General features: G+C 40.8%; 1 protein-coding gene across 1 annotated transcript in view; it reads left to right on the top strand.

The window, feature by feature from the left end:
- Positions 1-14,217, top strand: part of CACNG6 (calcium voltage-gated channel auxiliary subunit gamma 6) — a 118,741-nt gene that overhangs the window by 99,542 nt on the left and 4,982 nt on the right. The window contains exon 3 of the mRNA XM_069947496.1: positions 5,842-5,979. Coding sequence (XP_069803597.1) covers positions 5,842-5,979 — 138 coding nt within the window. The remainder of the gene's footprint in view (positions 1-5,841; positions 5,980-14,217) is intronic.

The following is a 14,217-nucleotide window of genomic DNA, read 5'->3' as shown; positions in this document are numbered from 1 at the left end:
TGAAATAAGTTGAAGAAAGTTTTTTTTTTCCACTTTGTCTCCTTCTTTTCTCTTTGGCTCTTAAGAGTGTCTATTCTGTGATTAATGTGGTTTCTTAGAGTGTGTTTACACATTAAGATTTTCAATTGCAATTATTGAATACAAAGCCGGAACAAATCAGAAATGTTAGACATGTATAAAGGAAAGACTAAGACGTATCCTCTTTTCAAATCCATCCTCGGCTTTGCATATAATAGTTATAATTATAAACCTAACTGTCCATATTCCTGAAGACATTCCAAAATACTACAGGTTTAATGGTTTGAGGCAAAAGTAGATTGAAAGAAACGCATGAAGGCTTATTTTTTGTATTACTTATATCTGAGGATGTATAATGTTATTACCGCTGATGGTAGATCCCACTGTTTATACCATATTTTTGTTGAGCTGTGATATCAGAGAACTGCTATATTAGGTGTTTCCTTCACTAGCAAAATTTATGTTTCCTTTGCTACTTAAGGAGTTTCTATTATAATTTCCCCAATGTCCAAAACATTCCTTTATAGATTGATTTCAACATCTAATGTTGATTCCAAGATTTTTTGGGTATTTTTTTTCTTCCAAGGTTCTATGCATTTCTTAAATCTCTGATCTTTGATTTATAGATTATTGTTTGTGCATTGGTGTTTATATACTTTGGACACATATATTTAAGTCTGCACCATCATCAGTACTTTGCTTATGGTGTAATATTGGTCTTTGGAATAGCTCTCTGAAATCCTCAGTTCTTGTCATCTTAAGGCTATGTTCCCATAATGTACAAATAAGGACAAATAAGTTATTAATGTTCATGATCATTAACAACGGCCATTGTTTGGAACCAACGACCATTATTTTCCCTTATTTTTACATTGTGGGAACATAGCCTACGACTTTCTATTTCTCTTGTTTTGGGCTCCTTTTCAGTGTTCTAGATGTATTGGCTGTCATCTTCTTTAATTTATTTTTTTCTTTTTGTTTTCTCCGATTCATCTTCAATGACAACTTCAAGTTTCCTGCACAGTTTTTCTGAATCCTTGTGATGTGCAACTGGCATCTCAGAAATAGTTTCTGATATTTTCTTTTAAAACATTTGTTGTAGTATCAAAATGATTTCTTAAAAAGTATTACAGCTTGGTTAATATTTTTTTTATTGTTAAATATTAAAACTTTATAGTATGTCCCACTACTTGTTTCTTTCTTTTTTTTCAAATGCCATTCCTTCACCACTTTTGCCATTGACCTGTTCATAGCTGGCATGCTATTTAGAAGTATGCAGTTTGATACTCACTTGTTCTAGCACATGCTCAGCATTGTAGGGATTCTCAAGTCTTTGGCACAGGAACTAGTTTAGCTTTCTCTTATGTCCCTAAATGTGTCAAGTATTCTGGTGTTTGGTTTCTGTTCTGTGTTTTTAATAATGACTTTGGTAATAACCTTTAAGCTTTGTTTACACAATAAGCAATTTGAGGGCATCTTTTCTGACATCGGTCACTTTGATGGCAATAGGCGGTCGCAAAACAATCATTGTGTGAACAACCTTAGCTTGTTTTTGAATTACTGTGGTTGACTTGCTTCAAATGTGTCCAGTCTAGGCTTCTGCTAGTGTTTCTCATAGGAGTACATCATCCCTTCTTTTTATGAGATATATGACTGGATTGGATTTTTAAGTAAAAAAGAATCTTTAATTGGCCAACATATTTGTAAAAACACAAAATCTACCCTATAGATAAATCCTAAAGAGCATCTTAATGGAAACTAACCAAGGTTAGAATAGAGGTTCTTTCCCATAGCCAAGAGCACTGTCATAGCCCATACAGGTAGTCAGAAAGATTTATTTGTACCTTCCAGTTTAGCAAAATAACATGATAGCTCTAGTTCATGGTTCCTTAATTGCATACCTGTCAGAGTGGAGAAATAGTGTTTGATTTTGATAAATGTTATGACAATATATGTATTTGTAATCGCTTTCTACTTTTTATGGTATTGGCTAAATCCTAACAATATTACCATGTGTAATGTGTTTTGCCTAGTTCCCTGTATCAATAAACTTTTGTTTTTACCAAGAATTAATCACTAAAAGTTTATAGGCAGAGATAAACTGGAGGTTTTGCATGAGAAATTACACACTGTTTTTTGGACAGATGTCATTTAAAGGGAATGTGTCAGCTCCCGGGCCTACCTAAGGTGCTTACAGTGTTCTGTAGCTGGGAGACCTCTATTGAGCATGGTACCTTTTGGTAATTTGTCCTATTGTAATGAAGTGTCAAAGATTGGTTGTGCCACACTCTGGCACACCTCACCACTCCTCCCTCCACCCTCTCCTTCATGAATAATCAGTGCTGCCCGGCCTCCTGCTCACTCAGCTGTCAGTCAGTGTCAGTGATTGCAGATCAGTCCTCTTTAGGTAGTTTATGTCTGAAAGAAACACTCCAGGTATATTTGAATCTCTGAGGCTAAAAGTGTTGGAGCTGTGGTCTAGGAGTAACTCACCCGTCTACAGGCCTGCCAGTAGTTCATTCTTTGGTTTAAGGGTTTAAATCCCCTGATTGAAAATAGATAAAGGTCTTTATTTTTTTCTATTTTTTTCTCATCATTGCATCATTTTTAAGGCTGTGTTTACTCAGTATTTGTTTGCTCAGTATTTTGGTCAGTATTTTGCAACCAAAACCAGGAGTGGATTTAAAACACAATAATGGCCAATATTTTAAAACAATGGCCATTGTTTTAAAATAACTGCAATTATTTGCCATTACATGGAGACCCTATACTCAATTTCAACAGGGATTTGAACCAAAGAATGAGCTGCTGGGAGGTCTCTAGACACATGAGTTACCGCTAGACCACAGCTCCAACACATTTGGGGTCAGAGATCCAACTATATCTGAGTGTCTTTTTCAGACATAACCTGCCTACAGAGGACTGATCTGCAGTCAGAGACACTGATTGATAGCTGAGCAAGCAGGAGGCCGGGCAGCACTATGCTTACTAGGGGACTGCATACTATAGCACACTGTCAGCACCTTAGGTAGGGTCCAGGTGCTGACAGATTCCCTTTAATGGCAAAAACAACGGTTATTTTCCAATAATGTCTATTAAACATTTACAGTAATTGCATTATTATAAAATGATGGTTTGTGAACATAGCCACATTGTATTTCAGAATACCTAACATATACTGAAGCACACATGTGTTGTAAAGGTAACTTGTAAGTGTTTGTGAGATCAGTAGATTCCCATCCCATCAGGATTCCTGATTAATTACCAAATCAAATGGACACAGACAAAGTCTGTGCATAATACTGTGCACTGTTATCCTCTTCACTTCACTCCGGCACTGATGTGGCTACTCACCATGACCGTTTAGGCACAAAGTATTTCAGTCAGTATTTTTTTAAGAAAAAACAAATACAGAAACTCAAAATCTTTCCATTATAGTTTTGACTCCTGATTTTGCTTTCAAATACTGTTCAAAATACTGACAGAAATGCTGACCAAAATTGTGTAATTACTTCCTTTCATATACTATCTACTACATTTTACTATCTTTTTTAAGAACCTTAGAGAAGGCCATACTTTCTTTAAACTAAGAACACTATGGCAGCAACGTGACCGAGAGAGCCAACATAGTATGGACTGAACCTGATTGGAAACCATGGGATTGGTTATAAAGGACTAACAGTCCTTTCTTTGCATTCCCTGTAGTCTCTTGCACTGTCTATGCTGTATATATGGTATAGCCTATCCTATCCAGTTTTACACTTGTGTTCCCACAATGAGATTTTAGGGCAAAATAAAGGCCGTCTATTGATAATAACGGTTGCAAATAATGATCATGAATATTATTTGCGGCCATCATTATCCATAGTCAACCATCATTCTACACTAAAATCCTATTGTAGGAACATAGCCTTAGGCTTTCCCACTATATCTTAATGGCTACCTTTTGGGCAGCTAACATTTTGAGACCAAATGATGGCTGTTGTTATAAAAATGGCCGTTAAAACAACGGCCATTCTAAAAAAATAGAGGCCAACAAAAGGTGTGGAAACATAGCCTAAAGACTTATGTGTTGTAGTTTCTACATTGGAGCTTGTCAGATTGGAGGGATTAGCTTCCTAACTGTCTCATTGCATTTTACGCTGTGGCTTTATTGAATTTTACTGAACTGGAATTACAACCTTTGTGTATTTGTATTGCATCTAAAACTTTTGCCTACTGGATGTGTGACTTAAGGGAATAATCGTGCCTCCTACTAAAAGTGTTAAACTGTTGTATCGGTGTCCTGAGACATTCCCTTTATGAAAATTATGCATATGTTACTGATATCGTGAATCTACCTATGTTCATTTTGACAGGATGATAATTTAACGATAATAAGGCATGAGGTGAGTGTTAGCCTAACTTTTTCTTTCTAATATTAATAATTGCTAATCTTCCATCCATTGCCATTTTAGTAACAATTTTCAGTATATAGTGGTACCTCGGTTCTCGAACTTAATTGGTTCCATTCTTTACTGTATAGAGGGCCCCCCCCATCCCAACACTGTAAAGGATGGGAGATGGTGGTGCACTGCCTGTACTACTACTGTACTGTATATGCACTCTAGCAGTCTTACACAGTACTGTACTGTATGTGAAACCTCATCTGTACTAAACTCACCACGTACAACCCACCATCCACGCTCGCAAAAACGTTCAGATACCTTCGAGACTGGGGGCCCGAAAAGTGTTTGAGAACCAAGCAAAAGTTTGAGAACCAAAGCAAACTTTCCTTGAAAATACAGTTTGAGTTCCAAGCAGTTCGAGAACCGAGGTACCACTGTATAAGCAATGGGAAAAAATTAAACACCATCAATAATTTTGAACTTGCACTATGTTTAACTATACAGCAAGAACCATTGATAATCACCTTTGACATGTCAGGAGCTAGATGTGCCATAGTAGAATAGCATCAGATGTTTTTATAAATGATTAAAATATATATCCTTTCTGTATGATTGTTTTTCCCATGGCTGTTGCTGAAACATTCTTTCCATGATGCTTCACAATACTGTTTTAGGCTATGCCTACTCACCGTCAATGTGACAGCCATTTTTATTGAACATCCATCATCTAACGGTCGTGTTAAATGACCACCAACCAAAAATAAAAGTCTGTCATTTTTAGGGTGCGTGGACATATCCTCAAAATGTGTAAAAAATTTTTGAATCAGACCCTGTGCACATGGACATAATGCACGCCCATGTGAAGCACTCTATATGATCCGCAATCAGCTTCAAGGGTGCGAATCTACTATTGACTTCAATAAATGAAGGAAAAAGAAGTAACATATCATTTATTTTCTGTGCAGTTCCCTGCCCCCACTTAAGGCCAATGGGAGTGGGGTTTCTAATGCTGTTTCTCATGCTAGGAAAAAAACAAAAACATAAAAGAAAAAGCGGCATAACCATTTCATGCTACAGTATATGGCAATAATATAGATAATCAACAATACAAACTTGTCATGTGTTTAACTCTGCTTTATGATTTCTATTTATAATTCATTTATTCCAATTGCGATCACAGAATAATTTTTTCATTTCTTTGAAGATATTTGATCATAATTACCTTGGGACCCATCTTGCTTTGTATATTCTGCACCATCTACTGTGCTGTTAACTAATGATACATTGTTGTAGTTATGAAACTTTTTATTTATTTGATCTCAAAAACCCTTTAAGCAACACTTAAGGTTTTGGATACACACACACACACACACACACACACACACACACACACACACTTTTCCTAAGATTTACAGTGATTTTTTTTCTTTTGCAGATCTAAACATTTCTGCAGCTGTTTTGTCTCTTTTGAGTATAACGTTTATGGTAATGGGATCAATATGCATTACTATGGTTCTGAGCAAAGGTGTGGAGTTCCTCCTGAAGCCTGCATCATTCTTCTTCATCCTATCTGGTAAGAAAAGGGAATGCTTTATACTTATAGAGTAGCTTCACACATATTGTATAGCAGCAGATTTGATGGTGCGGATCCGCAGCAGATTTCATCAAAATAACTGAATACAGCATCAAATCTGCTGAGGATATTCTGCGGATCCTGTACGTGTGAACGCATCTATAATAAATATTTTAAATGCTGTTTTATGTTGGTTTATAAGTTGCTCTTTAACTCGGAACCCTGCAAAGTCGCTCTTTACTTGGGGCTAAAGAACTTGCTCTGCAGTGCCACCAAGTATAGAGCAAGTTCTTTTCCTTCCAGAGCAACTTTGCATACTCCCCCCCTCCATAAGCATTGCATGGTTTGTAAGACTCCATATGCTAGTTTGGTGGTCTCTTCAAGAAGACCAACTACCCTCTAGTTCCATGTTGCACTCTGAACTCATTATGTTATCAGAAAATTCCATTTCAGTCAATACAGTGTCTCTGGGTAATATCCAATAAGGGTATGTGCACACTGCTGAAAAGTGACGGAAAGTCCGTCGTATAATCCGCCACTCGCGGTGTGTGGCGGGCGGGCGCATCTCTGGCCGTGTCATAGGCTCCATTCTATGCACAGGCGGATTCCTTCCTCCATCAAAAGAATGAACTTGATCATTCTTTGGACGGCGTTAAGAATCCGCCCGTACATAGAATGGAATCTATGATGTGGGCGTAGACGTGCGCGCACGCCACACACCACGAGCGGGCGTCAGCTGAGAATTCTGCGATGGAGTTTCCGTTATAATTACTCAGTGTGCACATACCCTAATACTACATATGTGTTCCCTAAGTTAAGACCCAAACATAAATAGAATAGCAGTTTTTTTTTTTTTTTTTTTTTTTAAATCTACAACTATTTCCATTTTGCTTTTAATGTACATAAATACTTGCTCTTGTTTGACCAGAATTCCAATTTATATTACAAATGTAAAAGGGTCACACGGCACTGAAATGTTACATATTGTGGAAGACAGTATTGTAAAAGTATTTCCTCACATACAGACATTGTCACTGTAATTTGTACTGTACATGAAGGAGATTCTTTTTGAACAGAAATTTTGCTTGGATATAGAGCAGACTCTTTGCACCTGTCTTGAATATGTTGGCTCTGGTGTCTCTGAGGGTCCCAATTACTGCTAGTAGTTATACGTTTGTCAAGGAATTCCCATTGACAACCCATGGCTGTGGATTGGCAGGCATGCACACTGACCTGTAAGTTTCCTGCCCTGTGATGGAATTAAGGGGCTGCATGAATGATTGTTCAATCGTACGACCTTGTCTGGCACGTTGGCTCACGTAAAGGCTTCTTAAAATGGCTCCAATTATTAAAATTAGTGCTTGTATTGAGGAGAGGGTTGGCTAGTCTAAAATGTCTCTAAGGCAAATGGGTGTATAAATATAAATATATATATATATATATATATATATATATATATATATATACAAATTTTTACTTTCCTCATTCACTAAGCTGTCTATGCAGTATGCTGTAACACGCTTATGCTGTAACATGCTAAGTACAGTTATCCCTAATACAATACTGCACTAAAGGTTGCTGGACTCCAGGGAGACATGTGGATATTCAAAAGGTTAATGGGGGCCTCCGTCAGTGGGTGTCCATGGTATTTGTGTCGGGGGTAATGTCACAATGTAACCAGGTTCATGTTACAAGCTGAATGCATTGACAGCAGAGGATGTCACATAAAGGGCAGTGTAGTGAGAGGAGTGGTGGGGGGGAGCAGCTGGGTCTGTGGGTGCAGGAACAGGAGTCTGTGGCATGTGAAGTGCGGCGAGTCATGACAGGAGGGAGATGGCTTTTTCTACCAAGTGGTGTGCTGGGTAGTGACAGGATGGAAAGCAGTAAAAGGACTGCATTCTTGTCTGAGGTGATGCTCCGGACAAACAGTAGCACTGACGCAGGGGTCACATTACAAAGGGGATTGCTGCACTCCCAATACATCAAGCAGTCTTACAGTTAGAATGTTCTTTGTTGCTCATAGCAGCCAATCACAGCTCAGCTTTCATTTTACCTGGGCTCATGAATATTTGAAAGCTGAGCTGTGATTGGTTGCTATAGACAACAAGGGACATTCTCTTACTATAAGAGCTGTAAGACTGCTTGAAAAGGTTTTTCCTGAGTGACGCAACTGGCCATACAGAGCACAGCAGGGGCGAGGTAGCCAGCACTGTACAAGAGGCAGGTCTCCTTAAAGGGGTACTCTGGCACTGATAAAAAAAAAACTATCAATCAATCATAAACATGTTTTTTACACTTACCATCCCTCCTGAGTCTGTCTCTGTTTGAATTTCTTGCTGTTTGCAGGTCTCTGAAGCTCCAGTTGGTGTCTTTCACTTTTTCTTCACTTCCTGGTTTGGGCTTTCCCATGATGCACTTTTTCTCCTGTGATGTGTAACTGACTCTGTAAAACTGTTAGATGGCTTACATCTTGTTCAGCCAATCAGAGCTGAGTAACTTGACTCATCTGACAAAGGGAGGCTGGCTAAACTGGGCTTAAACCCGCCTCCCTCTTGATGTCATTGTCACAAAATGGCTGCCAAAGAGCAGCCTGGGGTCCACAGTCATCAGATATGAATGAGTTTACTTCACTACCTGGTGGGGGTTTAGAGGGGAAAAGATATTGAAGGGGTAAAGATAGGTGATTGAAGCATATTACAAAGTTATATAACTATGTAATGGGCTTCAATTACTGGGAAAAAGCTTTTCGCTGGGGTACCCCTTTAATCACCTCATCTTCCTTCTAGCTCCAGAAGCTCAAACAGGCTTCCCGTTTCCAAGTCGACTGTTCTCCCAAGTCTGGCCACTCTTGTTGAACACTACCCATGTGCAACAGAAACTTCACACTGAATTGCTGCAATCCAGAACTGCGTTTTGCTCTGATAAAATGACAAGCAGTTGTCAACCCAGACTTGTACCCAGTATTTGTGCCATATTTGTTCCATTTTGTTATAATGGAATTAATAATGCTCAGTGGGATGTTAAAATGTTAAATTTGTTTCTGCATACTGCTCACTGGTCTTCATGTTGTTTGACATCATGTAACGGATCATGTGACACTTTGCACAGGGGAAAATTATTTAACTCATTATGTGATATATCAAATTACTAGCTAGAAATGGACTGTAGTTAAAGGGATGCTCCAATATCTCTTGAAACTTTAGCACGGCACTGTACAATACTACTATAAAAACCGTCCGCTGCTTCCGTAAGACGTCTGAAAATAATTGTCACAATCATTATTTTGCAATTGCGGCAATAAAGTCTGTTATTCAATACATTGTGTGCATGGGACGTCTGTCCTCCCATTGACTGTGACGCATCGTATTGTAATCAGTTAAATCGCTGCAATAACTGATGTTTTTTAAAATTACAAAAGCAATGACGTTGTGTAAACATAGCCATGGGTGGACATTAAAGGGTTAAACTGCATTTGAAAAATCACATAATCACATCTTTTTAAGGTAGCACAAAATGAGGGTATAAATAATATAAGGAAAATACAAGGAGGTAGACACAAGGCTCTATAAAATCCTGTTTGGGAAAAAAAATATATGATCAGGTGATGCCAGGGTACAGAAGTAAATGGGAAAAAGAGCTGGGTTGTTTTTAAGATGAAAGTCTGGAGAATATAGCCAGTAGTGTTAGCCGAGTGTCTTCTCATTTTGACCACTGGTTCACAAAATTTAAGATATTGCACAATTTAAGATATTGAGATTAATATATTCTGTATCTATTAATTAAAATGGGGCTCAAGGAATGTTCTAATTGTGCCAAATGTGGGGCAGATGGGGGCAGACCTGGGCCATATCTTCTGGGCATAGTCCACATATAAGGAAATTTTGGTAAGAAATATCTAAAATTTTGATACAGAAAGGGATACTAGAGCAAACTTTGACTTTAGAAATAGCCATACTAGGGTAGAATACCGGGAATAGGAGGAACAGGAGTTAAATTAATAAATTAACATTTTATTATAAATTGGTGATATTAAGAAACTGAATTATTTCTTTTGTTATAACAGTGGAAAAATGACAAAAACAGGTTGTTCAAGTCAAAAGGTTTGAATGGTTATCAGCTAGAGGAATAGAGAACAGAAGAAGAGAATTTAAAAAGCTTTGGAGCAAGTGGGAAAGAGGAAAGCTCCCTCACTAGTTACCTCCTGTCATGAACGGGAAGGGTAGAGGAGAAAAAGAGAGAGAAGAATGACGGGAATGGGGTAGAGAAAATCTTTCTTGGACTATTGATCCCTCCTTTTTTGTGGCTGGTCTGGGGATAAGGAGGATGGGGAAGGGGGAGGGACAATTCTGAATGTATATAAAATATTACTATTGAACTGTGAAATTGCACATTTTGGGGGAAAAAATGTTAATGGTGTATCTTCTGAGCAGAGACTGGATACAACTGGTGTGTCACAAGGATCTGTTCTAGGTCCAATTCCTTTTAATATATTTGTAAGTGACATAGGAGAAGGTTTGGTAGGTAAAGTTTGTGTGTTTGCTGATCACACAAAAGTGTGCAATAGGGTTGATGTTCCTGGAGGTGTCAGTAATATAGAAAATGATAAAGCTTTACTAGATAAGTGCTCCAAACAGTGAAAACTGCAGTTCAATCTTTCTAAATGTAAAATAATGCACTTAGGGAGGAGGAATCCTCTATCCGAGTATCACATCGGCAGTTCTATGTTGGCAAAGGTTGCAGAGGAGAAGGATTTAGGGGTAGTGATTTCTGACAGCCTTAAAATGAGTCACGAGTGCAACCAGGCGGTGGGGAAAGCAAATCGTATGCTGGGCCGTATAGCTAGAGGTATCACCAGTAGGAAGAGGGAGATTGTGAGAGATCGTGGGGAGATCTCCAGTGAAACCACATCTGGAATACTGTGTCCAGTTCTGGAGACCTCACCTATAAAAGGATATTGTCACGACTGGCTAGAACAGACAGGACAGAGACAGTGGGCCCTGAATCTGAACCCACCACTGGCCCTGCCTAATTGCCTCGGCCGACCCTAAACGGTCGCGGACAACCACGAAGGCGTTCCCTACGCTGCGTAAGTGAAACACAGAACAGCACGAACAGACACACACAATAAAGAATAGTCGAACAAGCCGGGTCAAACCACACAGGCAACGCAGTACAAAATCGAAATACAAGGGATAGTCGGAGGTCAGGCAGAGGTCAGAACACGAGCAGTCAGGCAGAAGGAATTAGGACGGGATACGCAGGAGAAGGACAAGGGGAGCTGGGATCAGAACAACTAATAGCCAGCAAATACCAGCTGGCTTTCACATTACTTTATACTGGACCAGGAGCCCGGACCAGACACTGATTGGTCCGGTCTCCTGATCCAGCAATCACTGCAGCTGCGGTGCTGCAGACCAAGCGGCAGAGCGATCTGCCACTCAGCCCGCACGCCGCATCAGCTGCACTGCCCGGTCAGCTGACTGACTGTCACGTGAGACCGCGGCGTCCCCGGTTACTAGGGACGCCGTCGGGTCTCCGTGACGTCACTCTGCTCCGGCGGGCGGAGCTCCGGCGCGTTCTCGAGCCGGCCGCCGGAGCAGAGGCCGGGGAAGACGCCGCAGGAGCCAGGTCAGGTGAGTTCCTGACATTACCCCCCCTCTTATGAGGGGCCTCAGGACCCTTATCCACTGGACCGGGTTTAGACGGATTCTGGGTATGAAATCGTCGGATTAACTGAGGAGCGTGTATATCTCTAACTGCCACCCATGTACGCTCCTCTGGTCCAAAACCCTTCCAGTGGACTAGGTATTGTAACGAACCCTGCACCCACCGAGAGTTTAGAATTCTCTCAACCTCATACTCCAGTTCACCCTGGACGACCAGCGGAGCAGGAGGAGGTGACGGAAACACTGGTGGCACATATTTTTTCAGCAAGGCTTTATGAAAAACCGAATGAATCCTTAGGGACGATGGTAGTTTGAGCCTGAAAGTTACTGGGTTAATAACCTCTACGATCATGTATGGCCCAATGTATTTGGGTGCCAGTTTACCTGATTGGACTCTCAATTTCAGGTTTTTTGTTGAGAGCCAGACCTTTTCACCTACAACATATTGATGACCAGATATGCGTCTTCTGTTGGCATACTTTTGATAGGTTTCTTGGGCTTTTACCAAGCTCTGATGAGCTTGGGCCCAAACTGTGCACAGTTTCGAGAATATACCTTCAGCTGAAGGGTTTACTGATTCGGCAGAGTGGACGGACGAGTATCTGGGATTAAACCCATAATTACAGAAAAACGGCGACATGCTAGTAGAGCGCTGCTCATGGTTGTTTAAGGCAAACTCAGCGAGTGAAATGAAATCACGCCATTTGTCCTGGGTATTAGACACAAAACATCTTAAAAACTGCTCCAACGACTGATTGACCCTCTCGGTTTGTCCGTTTGTTTGAGGGTGGAACGCAGAAGAGAAAGACAATGAGACCCCCAGTTTACTACAAAACTCTCTCCAAAATTTAGCAACAAATTGAACACCCCTGTCAGAAACAATGTTCTCCGGGATCCCATGCAAGCGTAACACATGATTGACAAACAGCGTGGCTAATAAGCGAGCACTGGGTAGTTTACGTAGTGGAATAAGATGACACATCTTAGAAAAACGATCCACCACTACCCAGATGACCGTCTTACCCCTAGATAGTGGTAGGTCTGTGATAAAATCCATGGATAAGTGCGTCCAAGGTCTCGCAGGGACCGGCAGAGGGTGTAACAACCCCTCCGGTAGACTACGGGGAACCTTGGATCGAGCACAGACCTCACAGGCTTCCACAAACGATTTAACATCTCGGCTCCATGTTGGCCACCAGAAATGACGTGACAGCAGATATTTAGTTCCAGCAATACCAGGATGCCCTGCCAACACAGAACCATGAATCTCTTCCAATACTCGGAGACGGAGATTCGGCGGTACAAACAAGAGAGACTCAGGAGTGTTATGGGGGGCCATACTCTGAGACTGCGTGACGAGAGTCACTAAGTCAGGTTGCAAAACAGATATTACAACACCAGGTTTTAGTATCGTATCGACATAGTTTTCAGGCATACCTTCAAAATCAAAGCTGCGGGAGAGGGCGTCAGCTCTGATATTACGAGAACCGGGTCGATAGGTGATTTCAAAGTCGAACCTAGAAAAGAACAGTGCCCACCGGGCCTGCCTGGGAGAAAGACGTTTAGCAGTGTCGAGGTAAACTAGATTTTTGTGGTCAGTGAGTACGGTGACCTTATGTTTGGCCCCTTCCAAGAAGTGCCTCCATTCATCAAAGGCCATCTTAATGGCCAACAGTTCTCTATTGCCAATGTCATAGTTGCGTTCAGCATGTGAAAATTTTTTAGAAAAGAATGCAACCGGCCGTAGGTGAGTAAGGGTGTCTGTCCCTTGTGACAAGACCGCCCCCACTCCCACCTCGGACGCGTCTACTTCAACCACAAACGGGCGTTCGAAATCTGGCTGAGTCAGTACTGGAGCTTCTGAGAAGCAATGCCGAAGTGTGTCAAACGCCTCAAGAGCCTCTTTGGACCAGTGTGCAAGGTCCGCCCCCTTCTTGGTTAGATCGGTAAGGGGCCTAGCTATGATAGAAAAGCCCTTAATAAATTTCCGGTAATAATTGGCAAAGCCTAAAAACCTTTGTAAGGCCTTCAGGTTGTTAGGTCTTTCCCAATTTTTTATGGCGGCCACCTTGACCGGGTCCATACTAAACGAATGGGGAGTAATATTATAACCCAAGAACGAGACCTCCTGGAGACCAAACTGACATTTTGACAACTTGGCATACAGATTATTTTGTCTGAGAAGCTCCATTACCGTACGGACGTGCAGCACATGGGAAGACCAATCTGGGGAGAAGATTAAAATGTCATCGAGGTATACCACAACAAACCGTCCCAGATACTCACGAAAAACATCATTGACAAAATGCTGGAAGACGGCCGGAGCATTGCACAACCCAAAAGGCATGACGAGATACTCGAAATGGCCTTCTGGGGTATTAAATGCGGTCTTCCACTCATCACCTTCCCTGATGCGGATTAAATTGTATGCTCCCCTCAGGTCTACCTTGGAAAACCAATTAGCTCCTATGATTTGGTTAAACAGATCAGGAATTAAAGGCAAGGGGTGCTGATTCTTAACTGTAATCTTATTCAACTCCCGGTAATCAATACAGGGACGGAGACCCCCGTC

Source organism: Dendropsophus ebraccatus, chromosome 12, assembly GCF_027789765.1.
Source record: "Dendropsophus ebraccatus isolate aDenEbr1 chromosome 12, aDenEbr1.pat, whole genome shotgun sequence".
Lineage (NCBI taxonomy): Eukaryota > Metazoa > Chordata > Amphibia > Anura > Hylidae > Dendropsophus > Dendropsophus ebraccatus.
This window is presented reverse-complemented; position numbering and strand designations above follow the sequence as displayed.